This window comes from Cephus cinctus, unplaced genomic scaffold (assembly GCF_000341935.2).
Source record: "Cephus cinctus unplaced genomic scaffold, Ccin1 Ccin1_scaffold0596, whole genome shotgun sequence".
Taxonomy (NCBI): domain Eukaryota; kingdom Metazoa; phylum Arthropoda; class Insecta; order Hymenoptera; family Cephidae; genus Cephus; species Cephus cinctus.
Window position 1 is genome coordinate 33,115 of NW_014333242.1, and position 20,265 is coordinate 53,379.

Here is a 20,265-nt window from a genome sequence, read left to right on the forward strand (position 1 = left end):
TCGATCGGACTGCTAATAACAAAGTAATCTCTACTGATCACGCTCCGTGGTCCACCCTGTATATCGGGGTTCCTACGACATCGTGAATATTGACAGAGGGTGTCTCTCGTTAAAACTTATAATTCAATGACAATTCGACAGCCTGAGTAAATAAAAAGAAAAAAAATTAAGTTACGCGGGAGATAGAAAAAAAAAGCCACAACCATCAATGACGCATAGCAACGTCAAAGATTTCGTGGAAGGGCACAAGAGATAAGTTGGTAACCGTGGATTTATTATCCTAATTAACCACGTTCGACGATTTCGCGGGGATTGTAAATTGAATTTAAATATCCGTAATACGATCGCTCTTCGTTCAAGCCGCAAACTTCCAAAATTCAATTGGATCCTCTCTGAACGTTCAAACAGAAGAGTCACCGTAGGAAGTCGAGTCAGATTAAATACAAAGTACAAATTACCTAGGGAATTTTATTCCCTACACAGTTAAAGCGCAACCGTGTATCCTGATACCATCCTCCAAATCCTGGTGTGAAATTCTCATCAGGATAAAAGATTTTAAAAAATGACGTCCAAGTGATCCACGTCCGAAATCAAATCTAACGGTGCAATCGAAATATAATTCAGTATCAGAGTACCAGGTTACAAATCAGTTGTCCAACAGAAGAAAAAAAAAAAGACTCACCAAAGCTGATCAAACCGCTATTCAACATCGATAGTTTAATTTGACTGGGTATAGAGGCCAAACTGTGTCCAGGATTGAGATGACGCTTCCTTGGTGGTTTTTCCGGTGCACGTGGTGCGCTCCTGCTTCTGTGATGATGATGCTTCCGGTGGGAATGAGAGTGCGAGTGCGTGTGAGAGGTGGCAGCGGTTGTCGAGGTGGCTACGGTCCTGTCGGAACCGACGCTGCTGAGGGCACCGGTCGTCGCCGACGCTGCCGACGCCAAACCGCCCCCAGTGGATTGTGTACGAAGAGACGACATTTTTTAATCTGAAAATACAAGCATTTATTTTTATTTCAATAATCATTCAACGTCATCCCTCTACATCCTGTTGATAGATTCATAGTCAATCACCGTGCGCATAATAAAATAATAGTATACTATATACCGGATAACAGAGGTACAGCGTGTGATTCGAGAGAAATGTTCAATTGTATTTCGCAGCCACCATCGATAATTGGTGTGATTGCTTATTGCTATTGTCAAGCCCTCTCGTGATGGTCGCCCTTTCCCTTTCATTAGAGTTCCTGTATCACATTCGCAGTATCCATTATTGTATTGGCCGAGGCACTCGAGGTGCTTCTAAAATGAGCTTTAGTTTTTGAGTGACTCGACGGGCTGCGCGCGTAGCAAAGAATAGAGGCGAGGTGCCTAAGCCAGCTGGCAACGTAAACCAGCTCTCTCTGTCTCTCTTGTTCCTTCTTACTCTCTCACTTTCTCTCTTTCACTCAACAAATCTGCATGCCCACGAAGGCACGCACTTATTATAAGAACCATGTGTACGTACAGTCCAGATAGACTTCAATTTCCAAGGATTCCAAACGTCCACCAGTGCAAGTAAGACTTGCGGCAATATAAATTCCAAATTTGAAAAAAAAAAATGAATTATCAAGCCACGATCAAAATTGAGATCTAGAAATCAATTGCTTCATTTATAATTTACGGTGTTGTCGCATATAATATAAATCTGGTGAAGAACCGGAAACATCACTGAGAGAGAAGCAAGATAAAGGTGGCACGGAGACTAAATGTTAGAAAAAACAATTTATTTCCCATGACTTGTCAAATCGGATGTATAATGTCTTCCTCTGGAGTTTACAGTGCGAAAGAAGGAATCCGGTGGCGGTAATGAGATATCCATATGGCCGGTAATCGCTGACTCCAAAGTCGACGCAAGCCTTTAAATACTACAGAATTGTAAAGTTCGAGACTCAATCAAGCCTTTTTAATAATTGTCATGTTAGTTACCTTTTTTATACGTTAAGTCGTTGTCCAGGTAATTTCTATCGCTTAGACTCACTGACAATCTTTGCAATTGCACGTTATACGTGGAGGCCGCGAAACACGTGTAACTGACACCATAAACAGAAAGAAGGTAGAAGAGAATGGAGAAAGAGGTGGGGGAGGGGGGAGAAAGAGAGAGAGAGAGAGAGAGAGAGAGAGAGAGAGAGAGAGAGAGAGTAAGAGAGGAGGACCAATCAGACAGCGTTAAACAATTATCGACGCGTCGTCAAACGATTCTGATATAAACAAAAACAAGAAACTTTAGATGAAACTTAAAGGAAAAAATTGGGTTCGCTTCTTTGACGGCTGTGTGAACGCACCTTTATACACTGATATTAAACTGTCCGTGATTCCAACATCCTTTGTCATTAAGTTTAAGAGTGTCAAAGTCGGCACGCACAGATTCTTTTAAACGATATTAGACACTTTCGCAAAAGCGGAAGTGAATGAGATTCCGGATGTTTTATATACCGGAAGTCCCGCGGAAACTATCGGTAAGGTTACCGGTATGCGAGTATGTTGATATACGGAGGATGGTTGGTATAAACCGGAAACACACTGTCCGATGACACTGGGCGTCGCTCGCCGTGACAAATCACGCTCTTTGGTCGTTCGCGTAATTTAGCAAGTCGAGTGGGCGGATTGAAGCGACGTTAAAAATATTGGCAAATTCATAAGGAAAAAAGAAAAGAAAAAAATAAGATAGATCCTCACGGAAGATTTATAATAATTGTCCGTTACGAGATGGCACTGGGTGCGACATGTGTGGTAGAGTGAAAAATAAAAAAATAAAATAGTCACCGGCGTCTTTTTTTACGAACGTGTAAAGAAAGTGCGGTGAGATATTGCGTGCCCGCCCGTCGACGCGTCGCGACGTCTATACCGACGACATGTACAATCGTGTGGTTCGTGGGAGACTGGCTCGGCAGGGCTGTGATATTCGGCGGTAGCGTCGAGTCAAGTCGGGGATGATCGGACGGCCGGTATGGAGAGTAGTGGGGAGGACGACGCCGACGGCGACGCTTTGCGAGGGCGTGGTCCTTCCTCTTCTCCTGGGGTGCACCCTATATCGCCGACGCTCGGCGTCTTACATCTCAGACCCCCTTTTGCACCCACTATCAGGTACTTTTATCGGGAACGCTATGATAACGAGGCGTCGCGACGCCGGCTGGTCGCTGATTGAAAATCAGCTGAGCCTCCCTCTCTTTTACCACAGGTGAAGGACCTCACGAGTACCTTTATTAAATATGGGAACTCTTATTAATTCTTTATGGAAGATGCTGCTGCCTGACCTCCTGAATTGCGTCTTCCAGGACCTTCGATCTTTGACCAAGCCAGTACGTCCATCCGCGTTACTCCAAGGTATCCTGAATTCCCATAATCGATCTTCCTGGAGCATCCTCGTGGGGCAACAACGAACGAAACTGATCCAGGACATAAAGACGTCAAACTGCCAAGAAATTAAATGGCTCAAAGGAGTAATAGGAGCTCACGTAGAGGAGGGCGAAGCAGTCAAGGATAAAGTAATTCGGTTTTACTCGTCTCACCAGGAATCGATACGACGTCTTCCACTCCAGATCCACAGTCGCTGTTACGCGAATGCCAGCGATGCTAGAATCTCCACGAGGTTGGGGACTGGGGACTGGACTTAATCAAGGACTATTAAGGGCACCCCGTGGGTGAGCTTATTGGAGATCGTCAAATTAATTGCATCATCCTCGAGATTAGCCTCCAGGTCACCCTTACTGTATTAGTAACGTAACGATGAAAATGACATATTCTATGTTCTCAAAGGGATACGAATAAATATAACCTCTCTTGCCCTGTTATCCACGCCATCCTGATCTTCCTCTACGCTTCCACTATTGCGGCACGACATCCTGGTGACACGAGCATCGGGACGTCGCGATGCTGACCCAATTGGAAGCGGCAAGACGAGAGGGCATCGTAATAAGCGTCGAGGTGACATGCCTGACGGTCCACGTCGGGCAAGGTTAAGCGGCGACCCTCGGCACTTATAAATAACTGCCAGCGATCCAACTGGCGTTCCGACGCCTAGAACGTGATCTTTTCCCCGGTATAGGACGATGGCTGTCCATTATGGGATAATACGACACGTTATAGCGCTGCATGAAAAAGAAAAGTGACTAAATAACTCAAATGATAATGAATCTATCGATAAAAATTCCAGCTTTGGTGTAACCTAACCTTTTCTTTTCTTATCCGCCAATCACTGCCTGACCGACGAGTCAATGAACCGTTGACACTGAAAAACATTTGAAATAAGTAACTGAAGAAAAAGTCGAATCTAAAAAAAATATAAATAATTCATTTCTCATTTCTTACGTCGGAATTCTCTTCGACTAATTCTATATTAAGATACTTCTGTTAATACAGTCAGGCTTCTAAGTACCGTACAAGTACCTGTTATATTAGGAGCATCCGGTATCTTTCTCTGGTCGCGTTTATCGGGTCAATGGGAATTTTCCTCGTAGCTGAGAGAAGATTACGAAAATGAAAAATAAAGACAGAAATCTTGCGCCGGGAGGAAAAAGCATGAAAGAAATAGAAACAAATGAGCGTTCTTTGAACAGCGTGGGAGGGTTTACGTGCGTAAGTACTGGTACAAATATACGATGCGAAGACGACGTTGGAAGTTCGCGCGTTATTGGCGGGTCGCCATAAATAAACAAAAAAAAAAAAGATAGATTAACAAACAGAAAGCCAATAAGAATACCCGAAATTCCACGATGTGACGATGTTGCATTAACGCTGCTGAATTAGCCGTTCCTGCCTGCGAGTTCGATAAGTTTGTAAAGAAATTCAAACTAGACATACGAGAAACATTTCCAACGCTCTACACAAAAATACTACGCGATACAATACAAATGATAATTAACAAACACCGAACGCGTCTGGTTACAGGATAGAAGGTGGCCGCACTTATCATTCCATCGTGTTACAAATGGTTATATTTTTCCTTGCTTTGTTACAAAATGTGATACTATCGCACGCTACGCTCGTCTCTCTCTCTCTCATTCCCTTGCAAACGCAACGACATCTTGTAAGAGACTTGAGTACTCAATTACAGAGCAATTACCGACCAAACGTATCAAGTCATTCATTCTCATACAATCTTCTTTACCAAGAGATGTTATCTCCACTTTTTGCTACGTCCGCAATTCGAGATAACAAAAAAATGAAAAGCACAAATTCACTGATTCGAAAATGGCAGTGAGTCCTTCGACATGATGCGCTACAAACTTTTATAAACGGATGTACAGATGCTAGAATTAATGAATGCTGCAAACTCGTCTTCACGCTCGAACGAGCAGCGACGATTTTCATCTTTTCGTTTTTTTTTCCTTTTTTTTTGATAACTAATTATAAATTCATCGGGACCCGTTTTAATTACGTACTATGATAAGTTATTAAACGGTACAAGGCTACACGTGCATTTACAGTATATACATTTTCACGGGTCCTTCTTTGAATGCATCACGCAGGAAGATGCTGCGGACAGACATTTAAAAAAAAAAAAAAAAAACTTTAGCTACATCTCTGAGACAACGATAACGATCTGGAGAATAATTAGTAGACAAAGAAATAATTAATAATCATATTTTGAACGAGTCCCCGGACTCCTCATTAAATCCAAATTTCAACACACACACACACACACACACACAAACACGCGCATCTCAGCGGCAATTTAAAGACACACGTTACAGGTATTAAACTCCTAATAATAATAATTATAATAATAATCCCAATAATAATTCCTGCTTCTCTATACGATTCAATATTACGATTAAATGTATACACATATATATATAATATATAATATGTATACGTACGTGTATGTATGGATGTATGTATTTTTATCGTTAGTCATCGTTTCGCATTATTATTATTATTATTTAACCCTATATAGTTATAGTCTAAACCGAACGCAGAACACCCTGAGGACACTGCTAAAAGGGACGCAATTATTGGAGGTTACCTTTCTTTTTATATATATATAATTTAACAAGAGACCTCGAATAGTCAATATAATCGTAACAACGTTCGTTACGTATGTCTAACGTAATAATTTCAATAAAAAAAAAAAAGAAAATGATACGTGCGCGCAATTTTTCGAGCAGAAAAGTAAAAGAGCAACATGCATAGAGGAACTTTGTAGAGGACGCCAAGTTATGGTTACCGAGGACAGATTGGATTCCGATTGGCTTTGGATTGTAGAGTAACCGGCACTCCTGGGTGCGCGAGGGTACTGTACGTCCACGTGGGAAGATCAAAGTTCATTGGAGCAGGGTTAATTATTCGAGCAATTAATTAAAAGAAAATTGGGTCATCAGAGAACAAAAGAACAGAGACTGACGTGTTATTCTTTCTTCCTCTTTTTTTCCCTTTCAACCACTAACAAAAACATAACCACTCCACGTGTGTACAGTACGCGCAAAAAACGCCATGGCGCGGACGGCAATGTGTTAAACTTGAAAAAACAACTTTTTTTTCCGGAAATAGACACGCGCCAAAACTACGTCATGAATTCGGCTTTAATGCACCAACGGTTCAACGATTGGTTGACAGCTGTCAGGATCAAGTGGTACCCTCAGGCCGTACCCTTTGTTACCGACCGAACGAGGTAGTGACAAGAGAAAATTCAAAAAAAATAAACATGCACAAACATTTTTTATGTTCGCTTTGTCGTTACATTCTGATATTATGTTTCCTCAGGATGCTGCGAGAAGGAAGGAAGGGACGGTGGTCTGAGGCTGGCTCGGTTCATGGACACAAAGTGGGCTACCTCGCCTGTGTCTAAGCGCCTTACAATATACGTCATTGATTAATCGACGATTAGTCGTCGATACGTAAAATCAGTAATAAACGATTGATAATTGCCGTCAAGCATCCTTTTTTCGGGGCTTGGAATTCACCGTAAAGAAGTAATGGACAGGACGTAGATGGATAATGGGAAATGGAGGATATCGTAGGAAAGGTAGTGAGGATAAGGGTAGGATCACTGTTATTTACGACTTTTACTTCTTTTTTTTTCTTCTGTTACTATAATTGTCGCTTCACGAAGCATTTAGGCCAGATCAGAGACTTCAACGCGACAGACACAGGCGAGACAATATAATCGATACAGTAAAAATATAATAGCGACAATTCGATCGATTGATAAACTATGAGCGATCAATAATGAAAATTCTCATCTCTCTCTCTCTCTCTCTCTCTCTCTCTCTCTCTTTAGGTACACATCGCTGTGGTTCTTTTTCTCTTGTTCTTTTCTGTTTTTTTTTCGCGTCGCCATAAAAGCTGGTAATAAATGGCGACGATAATCTAAGTTGATTAATAATATTAATATGGTAATAGCTATAATTATTGTAATATAATAATAATCAAATATAATAATAATAATAATAATAATAATAATAATATTAATAATAGTAAACTCCTGTTAAAAACGAGTCGCGACAACCACTATACTGGTAATGAGCACACCATTCTCCTGCGGTATTAAGGAGGTCCTATCGATGCATGCTAGTCAACTGATCAACTATTGAATCAATTTCATAAATCGATTAAAACCAACCGAACTTTATACAAAATTATTCACATTAAATATAGAAATTTGTTTGTAGGCTTTTATCTTTGTGAAATTAGCTCATTTGTACAAATATATTTAAAAATCATACTCTCATTTGACTTTTATTTATTTGTTTATTGGGTCTCTTCCGGTGAATCAATGGAGATCCGGCAATTTGATTTGCAATTACTCTTTGAAATATCCGGTAAGGTCACTTTTTTATGGTATGTATCGAATCCTGAAGAATTTATGAATCCGTAGTATACCATTTTTACCTTCAAAGTTCACTTTAAATGTTAGTTTCTCATCGAAAGTCGAAATTCAATCTCTGTGACCTTTGAGTCCATGTATAAAGTTTCGTTCTTAATATTGCTTTTCTTAACATTTTCGTCGGTTCAAATTTTGCAATTGAGTTCAGAATTGTTTAGTTTATAACCTATAAAAGTTTGAGACGTGAAAATTCAAGTAGGTAGTTTCGACAGGACCTCCTTAATTAATCGACCGCGATCACCCAACGACACTAACAACAAACGTGAAAAAACACCGTCGATCGGTTAACGTTAATATATATAATATGTATATGTATATATATTAAAGAAAGAAGGTAGGAGGAAGTATATAGCGGAAATATTTACGTGTCACTATGGCGCGCGTTTAAATAAAATCTCATTAACGCCTGCGCAATCGGTGAGCTGCGAATGACGAACGCGATAGAGTAAAAAGTACAAAACGAAACCAAAAAAAAAGAGAGAAAACAGTAGTAGACAAAGAAAAAGAAACGATATAAATAAGATAAAAGAATTTTACGAGACCGTATAAAGTGTCGCAAGGAATCCGTTCTGGTACTTCTAGAAATCGTAATGGCGCCATTGAAGTTCTCTTTAACATAGAGAAACAGTGAATATTTGAATATTTCAATAAAAACGTTCGTTGGCTACGCGGGTAAATGCATTTCCGGTATACAGAACGCTGCCCTGATAGCTGCCGAGTTGATTGCGTATTCGCCAGTCGTGATACCCGGTAGCTACACCTGGCCGTTGACAGATTTCGCGACAGAGCGAATCCTCAACATATTCAATTGTATAGATTAACTTAAACGAATAAAATATCTAATGATTAATAATTGCGAGTTAAATAATTAAAAGTTAATTAATACACAGTCGAGTTATTACAATAGCTGCCATACTTCGTGTAATGTCTGACGGATAATGGACTGTTCTTTTTTTTCTTTTCCTTCTTTCTTTGGGCTACGTTGGAGACGAGAAAACGAAACGGGTTGCGAAAGGGAAATATTGTCTGTACCCTTCGTCACTTCCGGTCGAGATACCAATCACACTACGTGTGTGGGCGTGCGCGTCTGTATATACTTCTCTGCGTATAGTATTTATATTATATACTTGTATCGAACTATGGCTAAAAAGGATTTGAAGATATCAATCTAATGAAACGAAGGAAAAAATTTCTTTATAAACGCAGATTTGTAAAATGCGTCGACCAGAGATGGGCTAGGAATTTTCTAAAATTCGTTTTATCCTCGAGTGCCGTCTGCAACCTCGAATACTAATCGGAAATACGTGAATTGGATCGATAAATCAATCAAATTTCTACTTTGATTATAAAGGCTAATCTCTTCCTCGCGATTGACATTGTCTCTTATCTTTTATGCGACATAAGAATTAACCAATCATCTCTCATTGTAAACACCGCTACCTTTGAGATACATAAAACGGTACATAAGATAATGCGCGAGACGTGGTCGTGAATGTGATCGACCGTACAGTCTGTCCACGCGTGAAATAGCTTTTCAAGAGGGGCAAATTTTTTATGACTTTTAAGCTAAAAGGGTCCCCTGAACTCTTTTACCTGGTGGACCTATACTTTTATCTTTTACGTTTTCCGTTTCTTTTTTCTTCCCCATTTTGTCGAGGATCGAACTGAGCGATGTCAAGATAATAAAAATAATAATATCTATAAGTTACATATACAAAGATTAAGAATCCATCTAAGTTCGACGATAAGACTCAGCTTTTCTCTATTGTCACAGAAGCTGAGACGGTACGGTTGTACGTCACGACGGCAAGCGCCGATTCCCCCATTAACGGCAGTGTTGAACGGAGACAATGACGGAGACGCAAAGCTTCAGAGCTTCTATCTATCTATTGTCACGCCTTTGAATTTGAGTTTTATTCGCGATTCTTTAGTATCGTTCCGTGAAGGTTCTCCGCGGCGACGAGGACGGTGTCGTGACACGTGGGAATCGTCGCGCACCCTCCGGGTCAATGAATAACGACCAAAGACAGAATGACTATGAGGAAAGTATACGCACGGAATAAATTTCGGGTAAGTAGACAACGAACTAGAAGAAGTGCCGATGGCATTATGGAGCAGATATCGTCGATATGGAGATGATAAAAATATAGAAAGACAGAAAATAAAGAAAAATAGTCAAGATCGGTCCTCGACTCGGCTGAGGATGGCTGGATTAATAATATGTCCGGTAATATCGATTAAAAATTTTCTCCTCTCTCAGAATATCTTGCTCCACATCTTCTTCATCTTCTACATAAACTCTCTTCCGGCGTGAGGACGGTTCGTCTGTTGCGGTAGCCGGCCACGACCGCGTCCATTTCCGCTTGGCGTGTGTCTCCGGGTGTTCCTGATCTCCCGGTCAACCTCAAGCTCCTCCAGCTTCATAGTCAATCCCAGCTTCTGCTGGACCGCCAGACGTAGAAGTTGATTAAGAGTCTTCCTGTCATCCTCGGCGACAGCCAGCTGACGCTGAAGCTCATCCACTTGGGTGACGTACTCCTCGCAACGGGCAGCGAACATTGCCCGTAGACCTGGGGAGTGTATGGTTAGCAGGGTTTAACACGAGAGACAGAGATGAGGGTATTAAGAGAAGATAATGAAGGAAAAGAGAGAATAAAGATACATAGACAATGAAAGCATAGGAAGCATGCTGGATCTCCTAGGAAAATTTTTGATCCCAAAATAAACACAAGAAAACATGCAACCAATACCAACCGAAGGGCACGACCACTAGTTAAAAAACTTCCTCAAATTCTTTATCGGCAACCCATTAGCTTTCATCTGGATATATGTAGTTCAGTTTGGGCACCTGAGGCACCTGACTAGCTTTTTATCTCATAAGTTACACAGGATGTTATATTTATATGACCTGTGGCTAATTATCTTCTATATCACCGGACAACATTGTCTTACGCATACGGACAGTCCTACTGCAAAATCTACCATGGCACAGCTTAGTATTAGAATCAGTATATAAGTAAGCACTGTGCGATTAGGATTGTTCATATTAATGCGTTAATCGATGCGTGTTAGTGGAAGAAAAGATCAAGAAAATATAAAAATTACTAAAGAAGCTCTTAAACAATTCTTGGACAATGATATAGAATTGTAAGGTGGGTAATACAGTGGCTAACTAAACGGGGTATCGAAAAGAAAAAAAAAAGGAGAATGACATCAGAAACGCAAAATAATTAAAACAAAATATTAATATATATAACCTACGTAAATCAGATTGACTAATCTAATTACTCATGGCAACAGTAACGTAAGCGCATAACCGGCATGAAGTTTCTTCATGAAATAAATGGAATTAATATTCAATGTACGTGCCTAGTCGTCGCTTTCGTTTCTGCATTCTTTATGCGGCATACGTTGTGTCACAATTCGAGTGCAAACTTAAGAAAATAAAGAGAATAAGGACTTCTAATAAGTATCGCAACTCACTTGAAAACGTTGCAGCATTCTCCTTGAGCATTCTCAACTCGTTCCTAAGCTTCAGCATCGTCTCGCTCACGATACTCTTCTCGTTCTCGTATTTGCTCTTCAAATTATTCAGAGCCACCTCCGCAGTATTCTTATTAGACTTCAATACTGTTCTAAGTGTGGCGACCTGTTCCCTCTTCGCAGAAAGTAGAGCCTTCAGTTTGATCACTTGATCCTGAAGATCAGCAACCTCAGCCTTGTTTTGGTTGGCCGATGCTGAAATAAGATAGAACAATTGATAAACATTTCTTCTTACTTGTGAAATAAGTAACAGTAAATATATACAGTTTAACTCACCCTCGCTGACATTATTTTGCATCCCCTTGATCTTGGAGAACTCAATAGTATGCTCAACAGCACTTCTAAGATGTTTTATCTGATCCATTGCCGTCTCAATGTGCTTACTGATTTCTTTAGCCTTGCTGAGACTCTCCAGATCCTTGATCTGAATGTCACTCTTGAAGATGGTTCTAAACAGCTCAATCTTACCATTCTCTTCCTCTTTATCTGGTACAATCTTCTCATGGTCAAGAACCACTCTGGACGGTGTTTCACCATTTACAGTACAGACATGGTGATAAAGCTGTGCTAATTCATCGGAGATGGTGAGTAGGTCATTCTGCGAGGAGTCTAGGGAGCTGCCAGCCTCTGCAGCTATCTTCGACAAAATCTTCACATCAGATTCCAACTCCATGCTACGCTGTTCAGTATCCAGTAGCTGTAACGAAGGGAAAATATGCCTGGTGAAAATCACTGTATACTCAAGAATCATCCCCAATGCCAACCCAGGGGATGAGTATCAGACTCTTGAACGTTACTGAATGCATGTAACGCAGACTCCATATCAGGGCGCCTTTCGAAAGCACGACTCTTAGCCGCAAGCTGTTCCATTCGCATAGATGGAAGTGTTCTCGACCAGGAGGTACAAGAGGATGACGGATGACGTACAAAAGGAAACAAGGAATATAGTAATCCCGTAGAATCGCGTAATAATGCTTCGTGCAATACAGGCTGCCATCTTAATCTGCCTTATATTTATATTCTTATGACATGCTGCGTTAGAGGCGATTGATTCGTATCATGTCAGAAGAAGAATAATAGGAACATTCCGGGAAGTTTACGAGCTCGTTTTCCCCACTATATAATATAGATCAATATGATGCATGAATGAAAGAAGCCGCTCGCGCGATCCGTACATTTATATAAAACGAAGTAAGAATCCCTATGAAGCAGAATACGTCTGTCGCAAAAGATTTTCGTGCTGCGACTCTCGAACGGCATTCTTGTGCATTTTTATATATTTTTTGTCCTTGTTTAATTGTACGTCGTCAGTGTTTACCTGAGGAATAGTTTCAATGCAAACAGACTAATCCTTATTTAAAAATCGCTTATACAATAGAGAGTAGTACTTTCACGTCACGTAAAACGTTCTGTTAAGTGATATCAAGGATACATAATATAAAGCGGTATTTATAATAGGCGGCTGTTAGGACACTGAAAAGCAACGTGTACGGATCGATTAGAGGAGCCAATAGTAAAAATAAAACGAGTTATTATTAATTTTATATAATAAATACGTAAAAAGGGGGCCACACGCTCCAACCTTTTCTCGAAGGCTCTTCTCGGTGACTGGCATCTGAAACGCCATAATAACTATTCAAATTGTGGATATCTAAGACGGTTGCTCTTTCATTTTTTTTCTTTTACTTTTCAAAAAACCATCCTTGTGCACTAAATATCCCGCTGTTTAGCGTGCTACAAACAGAAGTGGGAATTTGAGATTCTGACCGATTAGAATCCCCATGCTTTCTTTGTTCGGTCGCTGTTGATAAGGATTTGACAGTGGATAACTTTTGAATAATACGTAATAAGAATAGAATCTACCTTGTTTCTCAGGTTCGTTAATTCCGTTCTAAGTTGTTGTGTGGAATCGGACACTGTGAGACCCTTTTCTAGCTCTGACAAATCCTTTTGCAACTGTTCTATTTCCCGTGCTGACATCGTACTCCATTGGTGATATTGTACGACAGCCTGAAATAATAGAATTAGGGTTTGATGAATATCAGATTGAGGTTAGTTTTAAAATTTGTTGTGAATAATGTTTTTGTTTACCTGCGTGAGCTTGTCTAGAGCTATTTCCTCGCTCTGCTTCTCTGGAAGCTTTAAATGTAAGTGATGGAGTGACTGTACATGAGCTGCCAACTGAACTATCCTGGCCATGAAGGATTGCAACTCGCCCTGACTCTTTTCTACAGCGTACTGAGACTCCCTCAGGTTCTGCGTAAGGAGAGCTTTCTCACTTTCAGCTAGTTCCAGCTGCTTCTCCAGTTTCTTTAGTTCATTTAGATGAATTTCGGAGAAGAGGTCCACTTGTTTGCCAGCTGCGGATGTGCCAGGTTCTTGGGTCTTCAGATCTGCCTCAATTCTTCTCAATGCTGGAGAGTCGTCTTCTCCGTCGCTACACATTGCTTGGTCCTCGGTGATGCCGCGAATCGATAGAGCTAAGTTGTAGATAGATTCACTGTTGATTCGCTGATCTAGTTCCTTTCTTAAAGCGTATTTGGCTTCGCGCTCAGCCTGAAGAGATTCCAGGGCTTCTTCCATCTGCTTCTCGGCGATTTTCTTCAAATTTGTTAATTCGTCTACTTGGACATTCAGAACACCCACTTCCTCTGTCAACCTTCGAATCTCATGTTTGTCACCTTCGAGCTCCACCTGACTCGAACGCAATACTGACACCTGCTTTTGCAGGGATATATTCTCATCCTCCAGTTCAGAGTAATCCTGTAGTAGTCTTGTTTCACGAAACTTGCACTCGCGTAATTCTGTGCGTAGCGTTTTACGTTCGGCTTCTGCCTGCCGATGGTCCTTAATGATTTCATCCCGCTCTTGCATTGCATGGTCCCGTTCTGCCTGAACACGCTCCAATTCGTGTCGCAGCTACAGTACATAAAGAACAATGAGAAACTTCCTTAAAATAAAAGAAGATATTACACTAATATGTAGGTACCTGCTTAGTCTCATTTTCTAATTCTACTATCTGGAACTGAAGTGAAGTCTCACGTGCAGCACTTTCATTAAGTAGGCTTTCTTCCTGCTCGATGCCACTCTTCGTAGTGAGCTTTGTGGTCGTTTGAAACTTAGCGAGTGCCTAAGAAGCCGAATAAACAAGTAAAATTAATACAAACATTGAATGTCAAACTCACCTCAGTACTACGTTGCTCCATAATACGTTCTTCTGAAACACTAGAGAACTGATTTCACAGTCTCAAGGGAAACAGAAGGAGCATCTGGTTCTTGTATATACAAAGTCTAAAGACATCTGGTAATACATCTTGTTTATTTTTGCTCTAAACTCGTAGGGTAGATTCAGTAACACAAAGTGGACTAACCTTGAGTTCACAGTATGCACTGCACTCCAACCAAGTAATAAAGACTCAAAATATGATTCTAAGAGGATAAAAAGCTAAATCCAAATTAACCTTCTGAGTGATGTCCAGCTCATGTTTCGTGTTCTCGTAGAGGCGCTCCAAGTCGTTGCATCGTTGCTGAAGGGTAGACTTTTCCTCGAGCAAAGCAAGTCCATACTGTGCCGACTGTATCTTCTCCCTGGAAGTGAGATCAAGTTCCCGGGATAGTCTCTCGACCTCTGTCCTCAGTTCCTCAACCGTACTGGCCCCTTCGATCGTGGCCATTGCTGCGCTCTCCAGAAACGAACCGTCTGGTCCTTTCGTCTTCTTCCTATCTTTATTAGCGTTACCGCGACTCTCTAATTTCCTCACCAGGAAGCGCAGTTACTCGCAGAGGGTGCGGGTACATTATTCGTCAATTCCCCGGCGCCGTCAGTAACGCGTATCCCCTTTACAGGCAGAGGAGTGCCTCACATAGCTCACAAAATTGGACCTCGTGAACTGGACGGTGAAGAAGAGAGGGGGGATACCCTCTGACAGACGTAAAAATAAGGCGAACACGACGATGCAGGCAGAAACACGGATGAAAAATCCGCACGAACCGGATACCCACGTCGATGCCTTGCCGTTCCGCTTTTCAACGGTTCTGTTGTTTCGTGTTCCCACCGTTCACCAGCACCGCTCCAAACCGCTCTTAGCAAACTGCTCACAACTCGCGAGACTCCAATCTCCTAGAATGGAGAAGGACAGTGTCATGCCAGCTTCCAACAACGACGTATCCCTTTCGCTCGATAATCCATTTTACAGTAAATCAATTTTTTGGTATAGGGTATCGTAACGGAAGAGTCCCAGCAAGGTAGACAAGATAATCGTTGCTTTCTGCAAAATTTGAATAAGCTTTCCGCTTCTAAACGCTTCGCAATATTATTTTTGAAGATGAGCCACCGGTAACGTCATCCAGATACATAAGATCTTTTTTTGATACCTTTTTGGACAATGGATGCTTTGTGAAACAGCTAAACTCATTTTGGCAAATCAAGATTATTCATTACGATGATTATTTTGGAGGATGTACTCATATCACAGTTGCGTACCAAAATATTGATGATATACAGCTTGACTCATCAAGCCTGATGAAAACGGAAATACATCTTGCACAATTGGCTTCCGCTTTCTAATGGTCTAAAGGTAAGGGTCGAACGGTTGTTGAGCGCGGGATATTCGAATCGAATCCGTGCGACGAAAACGATAAAAACTGAAAATTATGAGTTGGACATTTACGCTTTTATTAGTAAATAATTGTTCCCTCTCACGCAACTTAAACCATAGATACAGAGGAATACGTTTGGTGTTATTCTACTCTTTTTATTTAATTGCAGGGGTGAAGGTTTAGGGCTGTGATTGACACGTCGTGCTTCCTTAGGCCTTTTTTTGCTTTTGACGTGACGGAAGGGGCACATATGCAGACGCGAAACGAGAGGAAAAAGGCGATGGCTAATGAAGTTCTCTGTTAAACCCAGATGATTATTTCTCTCTTGATATTCATCCTCTCCTCACTTCTTTCATTGCTGTTATTGTGGAAAAAAAGATGAAGGGGGATTTCGTTACGGTAAAATAAAGACGACGGATGATTGCCTCTCCGTACGTATTCTATTTCAAAAATTCAGTTTAAAAACATAACTTTGAATACTCCGTAATCCTTTATTACTTTGTAGCTTATTTTTTCTTCGTCTTCTTTATCAAAGTCTTGCTTTTCTTCGTCTTCTTCAACTTCCTCCTCCTCCTCCTCCTCCTCCTCCTCCTCGCCTTTCTCCTTCTTCCATTTAAAGTATTAATAGATTAGTTTAATATAAGTCGAGCACTGACTGGACCAATATCCAATCAGAATTATCAATACACTGTAACAGTCGTATTCTTTACAATAATCGTACGTAAGTCTTGTAGCAGAGACAAAAGCGCAGGTGCCCCAGTCGCACTCATCTTTATTTCATCCCCCACGCGCCCCACCCCGTACCAACGCACAGTTCACAGAACCTTCGACGCTCCTGCGCCAAATTTGAACAGCCAGAGGACAAGCTCAACGAAACTGTGGCAAATTCAAAATCTTAAAGCGAACGAGGGCTACAAACTACAGATAAAAGTGTCGCTCAGTCACGATGGCAATACGTACATCGTTAAAGTACATGTAGAAAACTATAATAAACTGTGATGATCCTTCGCAATTTAATTAGTAATTAACACCGTCAATTATTTCGCAAGTAGCATCGAAGGCTGTTGTTATATCCAATAAAGCAGAATACAATGGCCTGTTACTTTTTTTCTTTCCCTACATCAATTATGTCTTCCCCGTCTTCTTCTTCATCGTAATTTTCCATCTCTTCCTCCTGCTTCGTTTTTGCCTTATCTATCCTTAGCTTTAACTTTCACCGCATCTCGAATGATCATTCCAGTCTCGTAAAACGCACACTCGGCCTACGACAATAACTCTCATTATTTTTCAAATACCAGGATTCGCAATCATACGCGTGAGATCGGACGTCAAATACATTAAATAGTAATAAGTCGCGAGGATACGTTTTCCGTATTTTTTTTCGTTATCATTTTGTTTCCTCTTCTCTACCCTCTTTTTTTCGTCATCCTCTATTTCTCTTTTAAGTATAACAACAAAGCCGTTGCAGGACACCTGTACTACCGTAGTGTTCATACGCAACAGGGACGCTTCCGTTCTACAGAGTCAGGCACGCCTGGCTACCGAACATTTTTTTTTAAATACACCTTGTCACTGCTGGCAAATCAACCAAACAAAACGAAAACACTGATATTACATCTATGATTTTTGAACTGTCACACGTGCAGCATCAATGTACCAAAAATTGCGAATCTCGATAACTCATAAAACATAACTTCATGATACAAATGACCGACATGTCCAGAGACTATTAAAACTGAACAAATAGCATTCAATTAAACGTGGAATCAATTTTACAAAATAATATGTCTATATAAAAGATTCAAACGCTTCGCAACAAAGTCAGAGCCCAATAGAACAGCAAAGCTATATTTACTTTTCCAATCTTTTAAGAATTCATTATTGTTGTTTGAAAACATGCAATCCCATTCGCAAGTGACAAAAATAGTTTAACAGCAGCGACCAAGAAGTATACCCTATCTTTTTTATACAGTACAAAATACAGTTCCTGCGTATATGTATCTCGATGCGCAATACATGCGCGCGCGCAAATTTTACACCGCAATGGTAGTGTCAGTGCGCGCATATACATATTAAGCAACGAATTATTTACCCAACGTGTAAGGACATAATAAGAGAGAGGGAGGGAGGGAGAGAGAGAGAGAGAGAGAGAGAGAGAGAGAGAGAGAGAGAGAGAGAGAGAGAGAGAGAAATTATATGTACCTATAATTAGTGATATTGACTTTGGAGACTATATGTAGCAAAATTTATGTACCGCTGTCATTAAATGTATAAATGTATATGAATATACATATCTTTTTAGTTTCATATATATGTATATACATACGCATGTACACATAACATACCTACATATCGTCACGGTCAGTGGTAAAAATTAGATTACGATGTACAAGCTTTTTATTAAATCGTTATACTTTAGGTAAATTCCCTCACTCGTTTTATATTTGTCTTCCTTTATCTTGTTTTTCTTTTTCTCATTTAATTTTAACACAAAGTATAGTCGAACAATTATATTTAAAGACATAAACCAAAGGAGCCACCTTGTACTCTAATCACTGTCTCACGTCTTTATCCATTCTTCGTTTATGCACTCTTTACTTTTTTCTCTCCTTATCTCTTCATCCGTTCGCTATCTCACGTTATTTATATCGTTAACGGCACCTCGAACACTAAAGCTTAGGGGGAACACCCCCAATTCTCACGGGATCATTAATACGTTAACGCTCCGACGAGTGTTTCCTTTTAATATTTCACCCTTCCGATTAGCTAATGTAATTATGGTATTGAAACAAAAAACAAAAAATAATAATAATGGGGCAAATTGCAAATCAAGAGCAAAGAAATGCAAAGGGAACTCACGCGCACGCATGATTCTTCCCCCCCCTCCCTTTAAACAAATGATATAAGGATTTTCGCTCGATCCTTGCGCTTATCGTCGTTTAATAGTAACTAAATACGTTCGCTAAAGTCTTTTCTTAATTAGTATGTTTTTTTTCTTTTTCCAAGAGACCGGCAGAGGGCTTAAACATTTTTTTTGTTACTTTACGTGACTTTTGCATTCTTTTACGTTTGTTAGTTCTTTTGTCTTAAGATTCGCGTGAACGTCAATGGTCGCTCCTTGACGGGAAATCCATTGTCTTTGATTACAAGTGGGATAATGAATTAGAAAGAGAAAGAGAGAGAATGTCGTGAAGAAATACCTTACAGAAGATTCGCGAATGTTAATGTGTGTGTTCTGTATGATATATATATATAATAAAAAAAAGAGGAAAGAAATATAAATCAGCCTTAAACGTGATCCTTTATATGTATTTTTCGTTTTTATCGTCTACTACGCCTTATGAAAAAGAAAAAAAAATTGAATATAGAACAGATAACTTTCTCTTCGTTACATTGTCATTCATCGCTAAAAAAACGTTTTATTGTAATTCCTGCCTGAATTGCGTGGAACGGATGGACAAAAAACTGGATCCCACGCATCCTCACGATTCTCCGGCTTTCCGGTTATTATTATCGTTATCCATACGCCACGAAGAACCACGCTTAAAAAAAAAAGCAACTTTTTAAGAGAAGACTGGGCGTTCTTCCCTCTCGTTTCTTTTTTTCTTCCTTTCTTTCTCTTGCCTTCTTGTTCCTCCTCCTCCTTTCACTCCTCTTCTTCTTCTCTCCACCTTCGCGCTCGTGATTTTCGCATCGCTCCGAATTAACGCAGCGAGACAATACAGGAGAATTCGAATGTCCCTGTATTCGCGGGTAATAAAATAATGGGAAAGTATAGGATCCAAGTATCCTGAGGACTGAGAAACTAGACGATTAAACGATACAGTCTAAAGTCAGAAACAGGATAAGGACAATTAGGAGGGACTCGTGTCTATATGTGCTAAGTTCAATTCGAATGTATTATAATATTATTACATCGTAATAGCGTAATGTGTGACCGTGTGTCATTGTCATCCTGATACGAGATTTGATTTACCACGTGTGTGTAATATATGTATGCGTATATGCATTGTGTAATGCAAGTAGTACAACAACGATGTCTCGTCTGTCCCTCATATTCACATGTACACAGCGTCCGTTTTTTTCATCATTTTTGTTTTTCCTTTTCTTGTAAGTATGTCACGTGTTAATGTATGTAATTGTAGTTTTTCTTTCGCGTAACAGCAATAAAAACTTAAAGACGTCATAAGAAAACCCTTGCGAAGAACAACGGTGGGCGGAAGTGACGGGGCTGGGAGGGAGTGAGATTTGGAG

General features: G+C 40.3%; 2 protein-coding genes across 6 annotated transcripts in view; both read right to left on the reverse strand.

Moving 5' to 3' along the window:
- LOC107268955 (receptor-type tyrosine-protein phosphatase U) overlaps positions 1–2,927 on the reverse strand; it is a 30,875-nt gene extending 27,948 nt beyond the window's left edge. The window contains exons 1-3 of one of the 4 annotated variants that reach the window (XM_015742276.2): positions 2,327–2,927; positions 1,971–2,074; positions 683–991 (exon numbers count right to left, since the gene is read on the reverse strand). In XM_015742276.2, the coding sequence (XP_015597762.1) occupies positions 683–983 (301 nt within the window). In that variant the 5' untranslated portion in view covers positions 984–991; positions 1,971–2,074; positions 2,327–2,927. Of the gene's footprint in view, positions 1–682; positions 992–1,110; positions 1,568–1,970 lie in introns of those variants that run through there. The other 3 variants (XM_015742277.2, XM_015742275.2, XM_015742278.2) reach the window with 3 other exon arrangements.
- A 2,684-nt stretch (positions 2,928–5,611) lies between these two features.
- Positions 5,612–15,353, reverse strand: LOC107268921 (protein bicaudal D). 2 transcript variants are annotated; one of them, XM_015742183.2, is made up of 8 exons: positions 14,874–15,353; positions 14,402–14,542; positions 13,504–14,331; positions 13,276–13,422; positions 12,995–13,027; positions 11,689–12,109; positions 11,353–11,607; positions 5,612–10,439 (listed from the first exon to the last, which is right to left on the reverse strand). In XM_015742183.2, exons 1-8 carry the CDS (start codon positions 15,084–15,086, stop codon positions 10,159–10,161), a joined length of 2,319 nt encoding a protein of 772 aa, XP_015597669.1. In that variant the 5' UTR covers positions 15,087–15,353; the 3' UTR covers positions 5,612–10,158. The 2 variants fall into 2 exon arrangements, with proteins under 2 accessions (XP_015597669.1, XP_015597670.1); XM_015742184.2 differs by lacking the exon at positions 12,995–13,027 and having other exon boundaries at positions 14,874–15,347.
- Between the last annotated feature and the right edge of the window lie 4,912 nt (positions 15,354–20,265).